This window comes from Hypomesus nipponensis, chromosome 5, assembly GCF_054491055.1.
Source record: "Hypomesus nipponensis isolate SF chromosome 5, ASM5449105v1, whole genome shotgun sequence".
Lineage (NCBI taxonomy): Eukaryota > Metazoa > Chordata > Actinopteri > Osmeriformes > Osmeridae > Hypomesus > Hypomesus nipponensis.
The window spans coordinates 6,484,867-6,502,500 of NC_140365.1; the positions used below are offsets into that span (position 1 = coordinate 6,484,867).

At 49.1% G+C, this 17,634-nt stretch overlaps 2 protein-coding genes across 11 annotated transcripts in view; both read left to right on the forward strand.

Annotated features, from left to right (window-relative positions):
* Positions 1-209: 209 nt before the first annotated feature.
* rab6a (RAB6A, member RAS oncogene family) lies at positions 210-11,098 on the forward strand. Of its 10 annotated transcripts, none has more exons than XR_014755106.1 (9): positions 221-683; positions 3,879-3,937; positions 4,049-4,102; positions 4,917-5,022; positions 6,417-6,528; positions 6,949-7,042; positions 7,570-7,663; positions 8,458-8,524; positions 8,871-8,932. XR_014755106.1 is itself a non-coding variant. In XM_084697624.1 (8 exons), the coding sequence occupies exons 1-8, from the start codon at positions 614-616 to the stop codon at positions 8,933-8,935; spliced, it is 627 nt and encodes a 208-aa protein (XP_084553750.1). In that variant the 5' UTR covers positions 210-613; the 3' UTR covers positions 8,936-11,098. The 10 variants fall into 10 exon arrangements, 8 of the variants coding, with proteins under 8 accessions (XP_084553750.1, XP_084553744.1, XP_084553749.1 ...); XR_014755105.1 differs by lacking the exon at positions 6,949-7,042 and adding an exon at positions 9,318-11,098 and having other exon boundaries at positions 229-683; positions 8,871-9,178; XM_084697624.1 differs by lacking the exons at positions 4,917-5,022; positions 7,570-7,663 and adding an exon at positions 5,213-5,318 and having other exon boundaries at positions 210-683; positions 8,871-11,098.
* A 4,287-nt stretch (positions 11,099-15,385) lies between these two features.
* The window catches only part of LOC146288170 (gap junction delta-2 protein-like), a 13,062-nt gene continuing 10,813 nt past the window's right edge, over positions 15,386-17,634 (forward strand). Inside the window, exon 1 of the mRNA XM_084698743.1 lies at positions 15,386-15,456. Coding sequence (XP_084554869.1) covers positions 15,386-15,456 — 71 coding nt within the window. The remainder of the gene's footprint in view (positions 15,457-17,634) is intronic.

The window sequence follows — 17,634 nt, forward strand, 5'->3', positions numbered from 1 at the left end:
AAATCTTGCTTTCACCACAAAATAATCTCATACAACCCATGATCCATTCGGAAAAAAACCTAATTCTGACAAACGAGAATTAGTACTACTGTAAGCACGTCGAAATTATATATATATATTTTAGTATCCCCTATTTTGTACGTATTTATGGGCCACGTTTATGCATCGGAATGCCAGAGTCCACTTTGATTGGTCAAAGTTGTGTCAGTCAAATTGTTGTGTGGGTTGTGTTCGCAGCAGCTGACAGCTAGCCCAGCCATGTCGATAGAGTAGGAGCACGGACAGAATCAGCAGGGCAATGAGTCTCTAAAATCTCAACTACGACCGTTCGATCTACGAGTTCATATTATTTTATAAAAAAGGTTCACCAACTGCCTGCTAGATACCTGTTATAATTGTGTTAGCACTAGCGAACTAGCTGGGGGACTAGCTACGTGTTACGAACACTCAACTTGAAAACTAGTCTAGCTTAGTAGCTTACTAGCTCTACTAAACTAGTTAGCTAAGCTAGCGACTCAGAGTCTCTAGCCTATTAAAAAGTAAGATAGCCAACTGGCTTGCTAGCTACTGTAACCTCACTGTGCACGACTGGCATAGCTACACCATTGCAGCCATGTCGGCGGCCGGAGACTTCGGAAACCCGCTAAGGAAATTTAAATTGGTGTTTCTTGGCGAACAGAGCGGTAAGTGTAGCTACAGTTACTTGCTTCAGCTGATGAAGTAGAAAGCTACTGTAACGACGATAGCTAATGTTAGCTAGTTGGCTAGCAACTCTAGCTAAGTAAGCTAGCGTAGCTAGCGTTAGCAAGCTAGGCTAAGGTCTGCCTCCGAGACACGTCAACAGCTCTAGTTACAACATCAGCAGGCTAGCTGAACTACGATAGTTTGAGTAGCAAGCGGTGAAACTTTACATCTGAACGTAATGTTTCCATGTATCTTTCACTTAGTATGAGTTCAGATTAGTTTACCCCAAACTTTATCTGGCAGATGTAGTGATTAGGTAGGCCAATGGAAGGGCTGTGGTCATCAGGGCCTTTCTTGGCTTGGGTCATAAATCTAGCCATCTAAGCCGTCTTGATTTAATCAAAGTAACCTACACTTGTTGAATGCTAAACGGACAGTGTACAATTCGAGATTACATCCAATTGTTAACTAGTTTTCTACCATTAATAAAATGCCTAGCCTACCTATGTGCTTTACTATGAAACAGTAGAGCTACTATTGGATGGATATCGGCTGTTGGGCAATATGTTCTCATTGCAGGCTAAGTCATAAACATGCTTACACACACAACTGGCAGCACACATACAGCCATTCATCACAGCCAGTCAAGATTTTCGGTTATGTTGGTGCTCCTGCAATCCCTATGTGCCATGTTTTGTTTTTCTGATAATTTCAGTACTATTGTGATTTACTTGATGTTGCATCCAGAGGAATGCAACAACCTTTCCTCTTTAGGTGCAATTATGAGTAAAATATTTTCCTGACAGTGTAGCCTAGAGACAGACGAATGTCATTTTGACAGTGAAAAACATTCTCTGACTGTCACAGAGCCATAACCTTAGTCTTTTTCCAGGCTGCTGTGTGAAACAATGTGCTTTAGGCACATCTTGGTGTTCAAGATATGCTTAATAATGGGTTTGAGAAGTTAGCCTAACCTGAAACACTAACTCTACTTAAGCCCTGTAATTAGGAATATCAAAAAGACAGATTTTCTTCTGTTGCCTTGGCCTTACCAGCTGCTTTTGAAATAGAGGGGGAGTCACGACCTCTTAAGACTCATGTTCAGGGGGCAAGAGATCTGAAGGAGGAGGATGTGCTCTGTGAAAAGAGGCCTTCAGATGTTAGAGAGGGTGTTTTGGATTCAGGATAACATTTGTTTAAGAAGTAGGAGTTTGAAACTGCCTGCCGATCAAGCATGTGTGACTTGTTTAGCAAGTCAAGCACAGCCACTCACTGAGGTAGGATACGGTCAATGGCCACCGTTTGAAGAACTAGGCTTACACATAAAACAATCAAATAGTTGAAGGGAAATCACCTTAAAGGCTAAGGCACATTGAGACCCACCCTCACAGCACCTCTGTCCTTTTTCCTCTCTAACCCTTGGTTTATTATCTGACGTTGGACTAAAATGGACAGCACTCTGAAGCCAACATATCGTGCTAAACTGGGTGCGAGGAGTAGCTCATACACTGTTGTTTGATGACAGGAAATTTACATTACATTTATTCATTTAGGAGACGCTCTTATCCAGAGCGACTCACAGTAAGTACAGGGACATTCCCCCGAGGCAAGTAGGGTGAAGTGCCTTGCCCAAGGACACAACGTCATTTGGCACAGCCGGGAATTGAACTGGCAACCTTCTGATTACTAGCCCAATTCCCTAACCGCTCAGCCATCTGACTCCTGAATGAAAGGAAGTGTGTCTCAGCTGTCTAACACTCCCAGTGTCTGCCTGTGACCCCATCTGGCTCTGAACACAGCCTGTGTCACAGGCTGCCCGTTACAAAGGCCTAAAGTCATGGCTCTGTTGAAAGGACACGCCCTATACTCCTACCCTTCTGAACATGTCGGAGCAGACTGTGTCACAAGGGCACTCACATTTATTTGTCGATCCTCGGGTGTGTACTCTGCGTCGGTGTTGCTTCACACTGCTCTGTTTTGAAGCAAGAGTGTTCATCAGACTTCCTCCACGTTAACTTGATTTCTTCTGATGGGACAGCAGATATTCCTATAAAGATTTAGGACATCTTCTGGCTAAACTCAGTCCAGTTAAGGTCTCAACTGTGGGACCAGCTGCCCCACTGTCCTCCCCTGTACCCCTGATCCACTCTGTCCACGTAGATTCAGAGAAAGAAAGGGGAGGAAAGGGCCCAAATGTCTCATTGAAGACAAAACAGGAAGGAATGGCAAGTGGAGTTCAATAAAGGCCATGTGGGCTCCTGGATAAGCTCAACACCCTATATCTTTGAGAATATTGTTTCCTGGTCCAAACTCTTCTTTCTTGCTCAGGTTTAAGTAAGGCATGAACATACAACACATGTGTATCATTACACAAGGTTTGACTGTTTCATTTACATCAATTCATTTGGAGATGCTTTTATCCCAAGCAGTAGTCATCTATTAGATCTGTCCAGCCATCAACAGTAGGTCAACAACAACCCCATCTCAGTGCCATTGGTGCACATTCACTGATGGTGGGGACGTTCAGATTGCACTTGCATTTAGATGAGGTTATTTGCCTACACTCTGGTGATCATGTTCCGGGCCTCAACAGTAGCTACAGTGACACAGCTGTAATAGGAGAGATTTAAAGAAGGGTGGGGGTGGAAATGAATACTAGCTCACATTCTCTGGAGTGGAGGACGTCAATAAAGGAGTCAGTGGCTTTCTACTTCTTCTCTCTCTGTGTAGTTTGTCACTCCCCAGTTATAATCTCCCAAATATTGTGTAGGCTTGTGGGGTTCTTGAGGGTGAGAAGGGGGTGCGGCAGGGTGGTGAATGGCCAGGCTGGGCCTTCCAACTTTCAGGCCTCCACCAGTGAAGGGAGAGTCCCTCAGCATTCCTCTTGAGGGTGGGCCTGGCTTGTGGATGCTGAGGGGGTGGGGGGCTGGGGGGCATAACATGACCCTGACATGTGGCCAGATGATGACGCCTACGTTGAATACTGAGAGCCAACAACTGACTCCCTATGAGGTGGCAGAGGTCATTCCTATAGTTTCCTTATTTGTTGGCAACTGGATTGGCCTAACTGACAAGGTTAACTAACTACTCATTGACACCTAAAGGCTGTAATGCCTTGATTTATATAAGGAAAAGTGTATGACATTGCTTTGAAATGTATTTGAACGGTTATGTATGTTTGTGTGTCTTTTCAGTGGGGAAGACTTCACTGATCACCCGGTTCATGTACGACAGCTTTGACAACACTTATCAGGTGAGCCCGAAGTGTGCAAAGTACAAACATTGAAAGCTTTTTGCAAGAGTGGTTCTTAGATTTTTTTTTCTTGCTATATTCTCAATCTCGTGTCATCTCATTTTTCCTCAGGCAACAATAGGAATAGACTTCTTGTCAAAAACAATGTACCTTGAAGACAGAACAGTAAGTTTTATTCTTTCTACTTAATCCATTCATTTTGGTCATTTCCTGTTTCTGGGTAGATGTGGAAAGCGGATCGAAAACATGTAACATTACTTGCCCTTAAATTTTTTACTTTTAGTTTCAAATAGGATGTTTACTATATGACACTTAGCTTAGATATCAAATTGTGGCCTTGCTTCTCCACTGTGATTTCAGGTTAATCATCTAAGCTGTTAATGACATAAGCCATATCAATCTGTTGTATGTGTGTACTTCAACTGCTTCACCTGTAGCAGATGTAACTGAACCTTTTATTTGATGACATTCACAAGCTGACGAGCTGTCCAATCCTGCTGGAAATGGGTTCCAGCTTGGCGTCTTCCTCCCTAATCAGTTTTTCTCCTCAAGACACCCTCGACCCTTCTTTTCTCCTTCTACCTCCCTCTCCTTTTCCTGTCGTTCATTCTCAAGTTGAAGCTTGATTAAGCACAGGCTGCAAATATACTCTTGATTTCACTGGCTAGACCGCTCCCTGTCTAGTCACACAGACATGACACACACGCCTGCATGCAACCTTCTGTCTCTCTCACTCTTTAGTTTGCTCTCGTTTTTTTTCATTTCTCTCTATCTTTTCTCGGTTAAGAAAGCCACATTTTTGGATCCAAGAGTTCCACTTTCAGCCAAGTTTGCTTACTTTAATTGTTCTCGTTCTAGCCTCACGTTTTCCCCTTTTTATTTCTGAGCGTTTTTCTTTCCTCATTTTTCTTCATCCCTTTTTTGTTTGTTGTTGTTTTGCTTTCCCTTTCCTTTGATTTCTCCTCCCGTCCTCTCCCAGATCAGGTTGCAGCTGTGGGATACGGCTGGGCAGGAGCGCTTCCGTAGCCTCATCCCCAGCTACATCCGCGACTCAGCCGCTGCTGTCGTAGTATACGACATCACAAGTAGGTACCCCCCACCCCACTGGCTCACCCGCCGTGCGTGCGCGTGTGCCCCTCCCCCCCCCCCCCGTCAACCCCCGTCCAGTTCTCCCTCCTCTTACCACCACCTCTTCCTCTCCCTCTCTCTCCTCCATCTCTCCCCCACCTCCCTCGCCCGCCCGCCCTGTGTGCTGGTGCTAACGTGGCTGCTCAGGTGAGGCTCCAGTTGTGGGACACAGCGGGCCAGGAGAGGTTCCGGAGTCTGATCCCTAGCTACATACGAGACTCCACCGTGGCCGTGGTAGTCTATGACATCACAAGTGAGTGGGCGGTCCCTGTTGATGGAGAGGAGGCCAAGAAAGATGACCCATCTTTTTTTTAAATATATATATATATATATATATATATACTCTTTTTTTTTCTCTCGCCACTGGCTCCATGTTCTTCTTTCTGTCGTCCCATTGGTTCTTTTTGTTCCTATTCCTGAAGCCCTCTTCCCTGTTTTCCTTTGTCCTGTTTCTACTTCTTAGTTGTTCACGTGATACTCACACTCTGTACGTGTTTTCTCACTCTGAAAATGGCTAATGTCTGATTCTACTTTTTGCATGATTACTGTTTAAGTTTCTGTGTTTGCACTGGATCTGTGTTTTAAGATTTGAAAACTGTGTATGCATGCATGATATGACTATGAAACAGTTTTTTAGCATGGCTCGTTTGAATGATCATTAACATTGTACAAACAACACTATAATACAATGCAGTTACTTTTATGTAAGACCTTTGACACCTTTATATTCGCCAAATTCTGTTTTTATTAATACAATGTCAAGAGTTAATAATGAGGATTTGCGATCATAAGGACATGGCACGTTTACAAGCTTGTTAAGTCAAGCTGCATCAGCTCTCATTCCTTGTCAGACATCAGTTGTTATTTTAGTCTGTATTTTGTATTTAGTCTGTTATGGCTTTTAAGTCGTCGTCATCTTCCGCTTGTCCGGGGATCGGGTCGCGGGGGCAACGACCTAAGCAGGGAGGCCCAGGCTTCCCTCTCCCCGGCCACTTCCACCACCTCTTCCTGGGGGACCCCGAGGCGTTCCCAGGCCAGCCGAGTGACATAGTCCCTCCAGCGTGTCCTGGGATTTTAAGTTCCCACTAATATCGGTTTGATTTAGAAAGCTAGGATGTGCAGAGATGAGAAGGATGTATTTCAGTTTAGAAATGACTGGGCTGCTGTTGATAAATGTAGAGAAATGGTGCTCAATGGTGGAGTAACAATTAGAAAGGCGTGTTATAGGTACAGGAAATTACAACCCAGTGTTCGTGTCCCAGGCTCTCCCCGCCCTCAGGTCCTTGTCTGACGAACACAGACTCAGACTCAGACTAACAGCAGTCCTCTCCTCCTCCCTCTCTCCAACCAGACGTCAACTCCTTCCAGCAAACCACAAAATGGATCGACGATGTCAGGACGGAGAGGGGAAGTGACGTCATCATCATGTTGGTGGGCAACAAGACGGACCTGGCAGACAAAAGGTAGGCCGGCCGGCTCCGCGCTCCGCTCCCCCAGGCCCCGTGGGGAGCCGTGGAGGGAAGGGCTCTGTAAGTGCATACTGATGAAGCTACTGATTGTTACTGCTGGCTGATTAAGAGTGCGCCCGCAGTGAATCCCTCACAACAATGGCTCCCTCAGGGGTCTGTCTGAGCGGTGACTTGTGGGAGGAACATTAGACCCTTTTCCCCCTGATTCAGCCACTGTAGAGATCAATGTGAAACGGGTTGAAAAGATTAACCGCACTAATTTGTAAGCCGGTGAGGACAAGCTGTGCTAGTTGTCGAAGTTCTGTGTGATGTGACTGTAATGCAAAAGTGACGGATGACATCAAACTGGCCTCCTTTTTTGAATGGAGTTCCGTCTCTGCTGATGTGCATTGTTAACCTTCTTATCTACCACAGGCAAGTATCTATTGAAGAGGGTGAGAGGAAAGCCAAAGAGCTAAATGTAATGTTTATTGAGACTAGCGCTAAAGCTGGCTACAACGTGAAGCAGGTCAGTGTACCACCAAGACGTGCTCTCCGTCCTGACTGCCTGTGCTGCCGCCCCCTCCGCTCTCCCTCCGAAGGTCACCCCCCAGTCAGAGGTCGAGGGTCACAGCAGAATCCAGGGGTCAAGAGCCCGGTCGAATTCTCATGCTGCCAAAACGGCAAGGTCATTTTCCACTTAGGAACATCTGATGGCTCGTGCAAGCCCCCTGAGAGCCGATTGGCATTTCACTATGACGTAGAGTATTCCTGTCATATCGAAGGACGAGGAGTAATGGATCGCTCTCGGTTCCCCGTGGCTCTAATATGGATCTCCTGATGAGAGGTCCTCAGCTCCTCTGGGCCTGGGAGAGAGGGGCCTGTGGGGAGCACTCGGCCCGAGCCGAGGGGGCGGCAACAGCAGCAGAACGAGACGCACATCATCCTCCACTTCCATGTGTTCACATTCTCTTTTGTTTCTGTCTTGTGTCTTCCTGGTCATCTGTTACGTGGACGTGTGTGTGTGTGTGTGTCCTGGGTCGTGGCTCACTACAGACAGATAACCACAGAGGAAGGGGAACAGAGAGCCAAAGAGCTGAATGTTCTATTTATTGAAACGAGTGCAAAGACAGGCTACAATGTCAAACAGGTAGAGCGCATGCGTGTGTGTGTGTGTGCCGTGCTTAGGTTTTCCCTCACGCGTGTGTGTGTGTGCGCATTTCATGCTGGCTTGCACTGCATCTTGCGGGGATTCTGGATTTCTCTGAAAACTTACTGAGGGGTCAGAACCTGTATGGGTAAGAACTTATGACCGGATTACTGTGTACAGGCCTTCCTCTGCACTCCAGCCCTGAGGTGGTCCTCTAGGCGGGACAGTCTTCAGAGTAATCCTCTCCCCACGTTTGATTGGAAGTTATTCTACCTAGTAGAACATTTTTAAAATTAGAGCCTTGAGATGTGAATGGAGGAGTGAATGAGTTAATTCTGATTGAACATATTAAGTGAAAATTGTAAGTGCTTTAGCTAGTTTTTAAGTGTAAACGAAAGAAGGTGTGAATAAGTGTGTGTTCAAGTTCATGGTCTATCACAGAGTTCATTTTTAATCTAGCTGAGATGCCAAGGACTTGTGAAATCTCATCATATTTCTTGCCTTCAAATTTGGACTTTGGGAGGTGATTTTCTGATTAATGATTAAATGGATTAATTAGATTTGCTCCGTAGCACCTTATTCTTAATGTACTCTGCTCAAATCAGCTGAAACCGTGACTCCTTCTGAACGGCCAATCAGAATTCATGAATCTTCTGTCAAAGCACAAGCTCTGGCCTGTGGTGTTGGGTGGACTGGGATCATTAGTTATGAATGTCCGCTCCCTCTATGTGTATGTTTATCTCTCTCTCTCTCTCTCTCTCTCTCTCTCTCTCTCTCTCTCTCTCTCTGTCCAGCTGTTCAGACGGGTGGCGGCCGCCCTCCCTGGCATGGAGAGCACACAGGACAAGAGCAGAGAAGACAGTATCCTTCTTCTGCCAATGGGAGAGTGTGTATGTGCGTGCGTGCGCACTCTTGAAGGCAGTTGAACTTATTTTCAGAAGTTCTGTATTTATATATAGAAAGGTCAGTCCGGTCCAAAAGTGAGACTTATTTTAGGTCACATCCCCACAATATACCCCCTGTACACGAGCACAGGTAAAGTAGCTGCTTCTACTGATATTATTCAACTTGATTAACCGTTCATGAACCGTTCTAGAATGAAAACCGTACCTGCTAATGGTGTCTGTTCATGAAGCAGGAGGCTGCCTTCCTTAGCCCCCTCTCTCTCACTTGTCTCATGTTGATCCTTAACCTCTCTCCCCCTCAGTGATTGACATAAAGCTGGAGAAGCCTCCGGAACAGCCCGCCAGTGAAGGGGGGTGCGCCTGCTAATGCCCCCCCCCCCCCCCCATCTGTCATTCCCCTCTCTCTCTCACCCATGTGTTGTTGCTCTAGCTCTCTCACTCACACACAGGCTTATTCACTCGCCTCTGTACTGCACCCGCCCTGTTTCTCTGCCCCCCCACTTTCTCCAACCTGCCCCTGCCCCTTTGTCTGCAGAACACTACCTGTCCATCATCCTTGTTGTTCAAGTGGCAACCTGCTGTCTCACTGAGATGACCTTAAGCTTAACAAGTACAGTGTGGACGTGAATGCTATTTTACTTCCGTTATAACTATCGCAAATGATAAAAGGAACCGTTGTTCACCGTTTGTCCCCCGGAAATGTTTATTTTTGAAGCAATGTGTCCTATTTCCCCTCATGGTCTATGCAGAAGTGTTTGTCGAGTCGTCACATATGACAGAGGTCTGGGAGGAGCGCGTTTTGAAGTAGTTTAGGAAGTCGACAGAATGTTCTCGTCATGATAGCGTGAACCACCAGTGGCTCGTATCAGATGTGGTGTGGAAGACCCGGCCCTGCCCTGGAAGCAGTCTGTGTGACTGGGGAGGGTGGGTGAGGACCGCTCCTGACCACAGCCCTGCTCCTGAACACAGCCCTGCTCCTGAACACAGCCCTGCTCCTGAACACAGCCCTGCTCCTGAACACAGCCCTGCTCCTGACCACAGCCCTGCTCCTGACCACAGCCCTTCTCCTGAACACAGCCCTGCTCCTGAACACAGCCCTGCTCCTGAACACAGCCCTGCTCCTGAACACAGCCCTGCTCCTGACCACAGCCCTGCTCCTGACCACAGCCCTGCTCCTGAACACAGCCCTGCTCCTGAACACAGTCCTGCTCCTGAACACAGCCCTGCTCCTGACCACAGCCCTGCTCCTGACCACAGCCCTGCTCCTGAACACAGCCCTGCTCCTGAACACAGCCCTGCTCCTGAACACAGCCCTGCTCCTGACCACAGCCCTGCTCCTGACCACAGCCCTGCTCCTGACCACAGCCCTTCTCCTGAACACAGCCCTGCTCCTGAACACAGCCCTGCTCCTGAACACAGCCCTGCTCCTGAACACAGCCCTGCTCCTGAACACAGCCCTGCTCCTGAACACAGCCCTGCTCCTGAACACAGCCCTGCTCCTGAACACAGCCCTGCACAGGAAGCCCCCCCCGGGGTGTGTCACAACAGAACGCCACCATAATGCCACACCGCACCATGGCACGTCCCCACCACTTCCAGATGACAGCATGTATCAGCGTGAATATAAGGGCAGTCGCTCTATCACCATGGTGACTGTCGTCATCCTCTGTCGTCAGAGATGAGGAAGAGCTCTCCTCGCCTTGGCTGCCATTTTCTACTTTCATTTTTTTGTTTGTTGGTTAGATCTTTTACTTTTTTTTCTAAAGAGTACACTTATCATAGAGGAAGAATATAGTTTGGAGAACAGTAGCATTTAAGAGAAGATGCTTTTGTATATGGAGAAACATATCATAATCAACACAACCCAACTTCAACATTAGAAATCCAGACATGCCTTTAAAAACATGTTAATTATAGAGGGCTTCCATGACTTTGGGTTTTTCTAGATTTGATAGATTTGGTTTCATATAACATTGACACTTTAGAGATTTGTTTCATATTTTGCTTGTTTGTTTGGTTTTGATTATTGGTTAATTGTTCCATATGTTCATATAATCTACAGTGACTTGTAATATTTATTTCTACCAGATCATGTTTCTTTTTTATGGCTAATGATGTCTTCATTGATGGGATGATCCCTTAACTGATAATACAAAATTTAGCACCATCTCAACCACTTTATTTGAAACAATGTAGCCTCGCTTTTCTGGTGTCCTCTTCCCTGTCAGCACCGAACAATGCTGGTCAGATTTCATTGATCAACACAGTGCTGTGGTTTGTTTCTCTGGAAGAAATCTATGCGTTCACCTTTGTCCCTAACCTTGTATGTCTGGATTGGTTCTAGTTAGAGGGACAGGTAATATGTCACTGCTTTGTGCTACAATATTGCTGTGCTCCAATGCTCATGAATTGCACTGCTAGAATTCATCTGTGTCTTACTGACGTCCCTAAGAAAAGTCTACATTTAGTAACTGAAAATACTTTTTGATGGTTGAATAATAAATAAATGCTAGACAAGGCAAACTGGCAAGAGTGTCATGTCTCATTTTAGAGCTTTTTGTCTGATCTATTTATCTCTTGTATTTTTCAATTATACATACAAGGACAATTAATACATAATTAGTCCTGGGGTTACATAAACCAAGGAACAGATTGGTGTTAGTTTCCTGCATGAACACTAGAGGGCAGATTCTTCAAGGACGGAACCTTGAGCAGCACTGTCCCTGAGACAGTTAATGGTGAACTTAATGGTTACAAGCACATATGAACCAGAGTTATGCTGTGAGAAGGAGAGCCCCAGATGCATCCATCAGATGTGCTAACACTGTTGTAGCCAAGTTGTCAACACTAACATCACAACAGACCAGCAGCCTATTGGCCAAAGATAGACTGCAGAAATCTTTGGGAATCGATTGGGCTACCAGATTATCACAGGTCACCGCTAGATGAGACAAAGGATCTATTCTAGACAATAAGACGGTTCAATAGAGATTTTCCATCCCTTTCAAGAATGAGTTAAGGCAGTGACCTCATCCTGATTTTAAGTCTTGTTATGTTGGTGAAGTCAACACGGCTCAATATTCAACACACTTGAATATGCACAGGGGGTTACCCCAGTTTAGAGGAAGAACCAAGGTCATTTAACAATATTGCATATAAACGTGGGCGAGTGTTGTTCCTGTGTGTGAATTTATTGCTTGAGTGCATGTGATTCCATCAGCGTGTGTATGAGTGCGTGTGCGTGTCAGGGTGTACAGTATGTGTGTTCCCGAATGTGTCTCTGTGTGTGTGTCTCTGTGTGTGTCTCTGTGTGTGTGTGTGTGTCTCTGTGTGTGTCTCTTTGTGTGTCTCTGTGTGTGTGTGTGTGTCTCTGTGTGTGTCTCTTTGTGTGTCTCTGTGTGTGTGTGTGTGTGTGTCTCTGTGTGTATGCTCGAGCTGGCTGTTCTAGGTCACTGATGACACACCTGCGCCTTGCCTCTCTCGTGTGCCATGCTGCTCTGATGTTTCTCCTCTAACCCTGGCCGACTGACGCCAGGTCTCCAGAGGTCCCAGAGCTACCCAGGGCCAGCCACACAGCTCCCAGCCTGGCTCCTCCACATGACTCCTTCACCATGTGTCCTTGATGGGCCGAACCCCCAAAGCCTCCTTGCTAAAGATGCTGAACTGACACTATTTCTCTGTCTCTCTCTCTTACGCACACACACACCCAGCAAAGGAGATCAATCATTGATTCACTGCAGAGGCTGCCGTGTTAGGACTGTGCTTGTGAACATGCTCTCCGCTACTCTGATTGCTTACACCTTGCCTGGTTTTTATATAAGGAAATGCAGTAGCACTGACCGTCAGCATGACATCACGCGCACACACGTGGCCCACTCACCCCTCACAAACCTGTATGTAACCCTGATCCCCTCTCCCCTCCTCATCTTACCTCACCTCTCCCTCACTCCCCGCCCTCCCTCCTCATCCGCCCTCCCTCCTCACCCTTCCTCCTCACCCTCCCTCCCTCCTCACCTCTCCCTCACTCCCCGCCCTCCCTCCTCACCTCTCCCTCACTCCCCACCCTCCCTCCTCACCCTCCCTCCTCACCTCTCTCTCACTCCTCGCCCTCCCTCCCCACCCTCCCTCCTCACCCTCCCTCCTCACCTCTCTCTCACTCCTCGCCCTCCCTCCCCACCCTCCCTCCTCACCCTCCCTCCCCACCTCTCTCTCACTCCCCACCCTCCCTCCCTCCTCACCCTCCCTCCTCACCCTCACTCCCCACCCTCCCCACCCACCCTCCCTCCTCACCCTCCCTCCCTCATACTGTCACCTCCACCTCCCCCCTATTACTCATACTGTACTGGGCGGGCAGCTCTTTCTAAGCACTATGTTGGCGTTGGTGTATGACTCATAGTAGTCCTGCACAGGTGTAACATATTGAGGGGGCTATGGTGTTGGTGTCTGTGTGTAGAGGGGGTGGCTACACGTGTGTGTGTGTGTGTGTGTGGGAGAAGGGGGAGAGACATTGTACAGTATCATACACCACCACAACATTAATCAAATGAATGCAGCTTTCAATGTCACGCCAGAGTACTGTAGTGCTCATCTCCTAGGAGAAAAAGAGGGAGAGGGAGAGAGAGAGAGAGATGGGAAGAAGGTGGAGGGGCAGAAGTGGAGGAGGGGAAATGGGAGGAGGAGGAGGAGGAGAAAAATACAGTGAGAGGAAGAGGAGAGTGAAAAGGTGGGGGCGGTGACAAATAGGTGAGCTGTCGGCTGAATACAATAAGGGGGAGGGGCAGAGCCGTGAATTCTCTCCTGTGTAATCCTCTCAAAGGCAAATAGGAGCAGAATAGTGTGTAATAGCATGAGAGAGAGAGAGAGAGAGAGAGAGAGAGAGAGAGAGAGAGAGAGATAGAGAGAGAGAGGGAGAGAGAGAGAGTGTTTGCGTGCAAGAAGAGGGAGACCCTGTGGATGAGAAGGTGCTGAGACAGAGAGCAGCAGTGAGAGCTGGAGAGACATCTGCCTGCCCTCCAGACTGAGACAAAGGACTGCAGAGGGGAACAGGGGGCAGCAGGGGGGGTGAGCTGCAGTCCCTCATCCCAGACCTGAGAGAAAGACACTGCCCTACCCTGGGAGGCTCTCCTGCCAGCACTAGTGCGCCAACCCAAGCACATTCATACGAGAGGAATAAGAGAGGGGAGGAGAGTGGGAGAGAGCGGAGAGAGCGGAGAGAGAGAGAGAGAGAGAGAGAGAGAGAGAGAGAGAGAGAGGGAGGGGGGGGATCGGGTCTGAACGGGGAGTGTTGCATGCGTACGGAGTGTGACAAAGATAGAGCGGGTGAAAAAGCAAGTGAGGGAGAGAGAGAGAGAGAGAGAGAGGAAGGGAAGAACAAACGCTGAGATCTGGAGAGATAGGTGATCGCGGAGAGAGCGAGCTCAGCACACAAATACAACCAGAGGGGGGACAAAGGGAGTGAGAGGAGAAAAAAGAGAGCGAGAGAGAGAGAGAGAGAGAGCGAGAGAGAGGGGAGCAAAGATGATGGAGCCCAGAAATAGGTTTCACGGGATAGCCACTCATCTCGTCTCTGTGCGGCAGACGTGACTCCGGGCGTCGGATTGTGCCGGAATTAGCCAGGAGGACACTACAGGACAGCAGGTCTGCAGTGATCTGTCTCTGCCTCAGCGGATGCAGCAAAAGCAGCTGATTTATTACCGAGCGTCTCTGTGGCAGCAAGCGTGTCGCTGGCTGTGTGCGTGTGTGTGTGTGTAGGCAGGATTGTGATGGTCTCCCGTGGTGATCTGAACGATAGGAGCGAGCACTCTTGTGACTATGACATTCAGTGAGCGCTACGACGCGTGGCAAGAGCATCTTGTGCGGGCGTGGAACCACAAGCCAGCGAACGGGGGGAAGATTTAAGCAGTGACTCCTGCCGGTCATTGGGTTTAAGGGTTTGTGTGTGTGCGCGCACGCACGCACGCCGCTCGCTTCTGTGTGTGTGTGTGTGTGGAGGTGAGCGGAGGAGGGGTCAGCTGGGTGCAGTGTGTGTTGGGTTAGAGAGGGAAGGGCACAGTCAAGGTAGGTACTCGACACCGTGCAAGGACGAGCTCCTAGCCCCGATGGACGAGAGTGCATCTGAGGTAGGAGGACTGCCTTGAGGGCAGGGAGGAGGACCGTGAGAGAGGGGGAAAGGAGAGAGGGAGTGGGGAGGAGGGAGGGATAAAAGGAGCAGGGAGAAGGAAGGGAGAGGGAGAGAAAGGGAGGCGAGGGAGAGCGAGACCATGGCTGTCAGATACAGTGAGCTATAGCATATGCTTTAGCCTACGAGCGGAGTGGTGCGGCAAGGGGGGAGAAGGACGGGCATCGCTGCACAGAGGAGGGGGAGAGAGGGGAGAGAGAGGAGGAGAGAGGGGGGCGAGAGGAGGAGAGAGGGGAGGGAGAGAGAGAGAGGAGGAGAGGCAGAAGACACAGCTCAGGACAACACCTCTCTCGGTCTTTCGGAGGTGTGAGGAGCACACCAGGACTGGGCGAGGGAGGACTCGCACGCCCGCCGCCTCCGCTCCCACGGTCAACCCCATCCCGGAGCGCGAGCCGCCGGGTCGCCCCGGCAGAGGTCAGGAGGAGGCGGGTGCGGGACAGGGGCGGATGCGCCCGGTCTGGCCGGAGACCCCACAGGAGCGCCGAGGCCCGGGACAGGGGAGAGGAAGGAGGAGGGCGGAGGGAGGAGGAGGAGGGAGGAGGAGAGAGGAGGAGGAGGAGGGGGGAGAGAGGAGGAGGAGGAGGGCCACGGCCCCGGAGAGCCGGTTCTTCTCGAGGCTGAACCTGTGTTTCGATGACCATGGGGGAGTGGACCATTCTGGAGCGGCTGCTCGAGGCTGCTGTCCAGCAACACTCTACTATGATTGGGAGGTAAGAGTGTCACCGCCGAGTGTGCCGGTCTGCCTTTCTATGTCGTGTGCCTTTCGTTATTCAAATGGGGGCATCTGCCTGTGTGTGTGTGTGTGTGTGTGGGTGTGTGTGTGTGGGTGTGTGTGTGTGTGTGGGTGTGGGTGTGTGTGTGTGTGTGTGTGTGTGGGTGTGTGGGTGTGTGTGTGTGTGTGTGTGGGTGTGTGTGGATGTTGGCGGGATCCCTGTGGACGCCCCCTTCCTTCAGGATCATCCCCACTGTCCGGCCGTACCGTCTCCCCCTCCCCTCTCCTCCGCTCTGTTCCCCACGTCCTTCCCCATTCCCCCACTTCGTCCCTCACACTCCCGCTATTAGTTAGGGGATGAGCTAATTGCACATAATCAATAGAGCACATTACTGGGCATTACGGTTAATTCGGCAGGGCTCTTGAGTTGATTCCACCTATTGGCCTAGGTATTGATGGAGGGGAAGAGAGGACATTTCAGCAAGACACCAGAAGGGGAGAAAAGAGGGGGAGAAAAGGAAACAGATGGCAGGGGCCAGTGAGGCGCTGAGAGGTGGTGGGGGAACTGGGAGGCTGCTCATCGAGTAGGAATTGAAAAGTAGGCTAAGTCAGACTTTCTGGAGGAAAAAAACCACACAGTTCTCATACATTCATGATGAGGCTCTGTCTAAATAGATCATTTTGTGTGTGTGTGTGTGTGTTTGTGTTTGAATGTAGGGCTAGCGGAGTGTTCGTTGTAGTGAGCTTTATGCATGAGCAGATGAGCTCAGGGTGTGCTGATTAGCTGTGCAGACGTGTATCGGGGGACACGCTATAATAACAGTTGTTCCTTTGGTGTGTGAAGAACATGCTCCATCATCTGTGTGATTACTCCGACTCCGAGGAGTGATTTTCCACCTATGAAGCACAGTCTAAGTTCTTCCCCACAATAGACTCTGCTAACCCCTCCATGGCAACACTGAGCTGACGGCACAGAGCTATTTTAATTTCCACGTGTACACTTCTAGTCAGGAGAGGTGTCATCTCTGGTGTGAGGACTGAGGTGCAGCTCGGGGGGGGGGGTGCAGGAGCAGCGCTGCGTGGAGCAGAGAGTGTGACCCCCCCCCCTCCTGGGCCCAGGAGCGTGGACACAGAGCCTGAGCTAACAGGCAGGCCATCTCACTGCTGAGCCCATTAACCCCAACCCCAGGTAGCCCATGCAAGGGCAAGGTCTGACCTTCTCTGCCTTCCAAATGTTGTTTCTGTGTGTGTGTGTGTGTGTGTGTGTATGTGCGCGCATGTGTGTTCACGGAGAGAGAGTGTGCCGCTATGTATTTTTGTGTGTGTCAGAGAAAGAGAGGGAGTGGGAGTGTGTACGTGTGTGTGTGTGTGTTGGTTTGCTTGTATTTATGTGTGTCTGGCTGCATAATTAAAAGGGAAGAAGATGACCTGGTTGACTGCAGACCATGTACTGCAGCTATTAATACATGTGACAGATTGCAAGAGATATGAACGTACGGTTGAAGGTGGATATTTGAATACACACACGCGTCATAGTGGGATAAAGTATTAAAGCCATATAGTACATCAAGTATTCCTAAAGAGAGAAGATATGATTGGTAGAGACCGTGCAGAAGTCAGACTGTCCTGTGCATGGTGTCAGTTACACCCTGGTCTCTTCTAAACGTTGAAGAACTGAATAAAACATCTTCCTGTTCCTCACGTCTGCGGGTGGAAATCAAACCCATGGCAGCTGAAATCATTCACAGCGTGACGGGCGCAAAACGAGGGATAAATGAATCAGTGAAAGGAATCAATGAATGAAAAAACGCCCACAATTATTCAGGGGGAGAGAGACAAGTCTCTCAATTTGTCGGCTGCTCCTGTCAGACAGCATTATTAATGCCGACACCGAGTTGTGTTCGTGTCTTTCCTCCTTAATCTGAGGCGTTGATGCATTCTGCAGGGCTGTCGAGAGAGACTTCCCCCAGATATCCAACATGTTTTCTGATGAATTGCTCCTCCGACTAGATTTGGGCCGTTCCGTAGTACTCTGCTTCCGCTGTGGGGCGATTCTGGGACGGTCTGGAGGCCCCGAGTGCTCCTATGAGTGACAGCCGTCCACCAGAGATCCTGTGGGGATCCTGCTGGACAGAGAGGGATCTGCGGACGGCTGACTGTCCCTCAGAGGATCGCT

Bases quoted from the DNA above. Each gene is read 5' to 3' on its own strand.
- rab6a (XM_084697618.1), top strand. From the start codon at position 614: ATGTCGGCGGCCGGAGACTTCGGAAACCCGCTAAGGAAATTTAAATTG. The intron at 3,938-4,048 runs GTGAGCCCGAAG...ATTTTTCCTCAG, and splicing joins GCTTTGACAACACTTATCAG to GCAACAATAGGAATAGACTT. The intron at 5,319-6,416 runs GTGAGTGGGCGG...CTCTCCAACCAG, and splicing joins GGTAGTCTATGACATCACAA to ACGTCAACTCCTTCCAGCAA.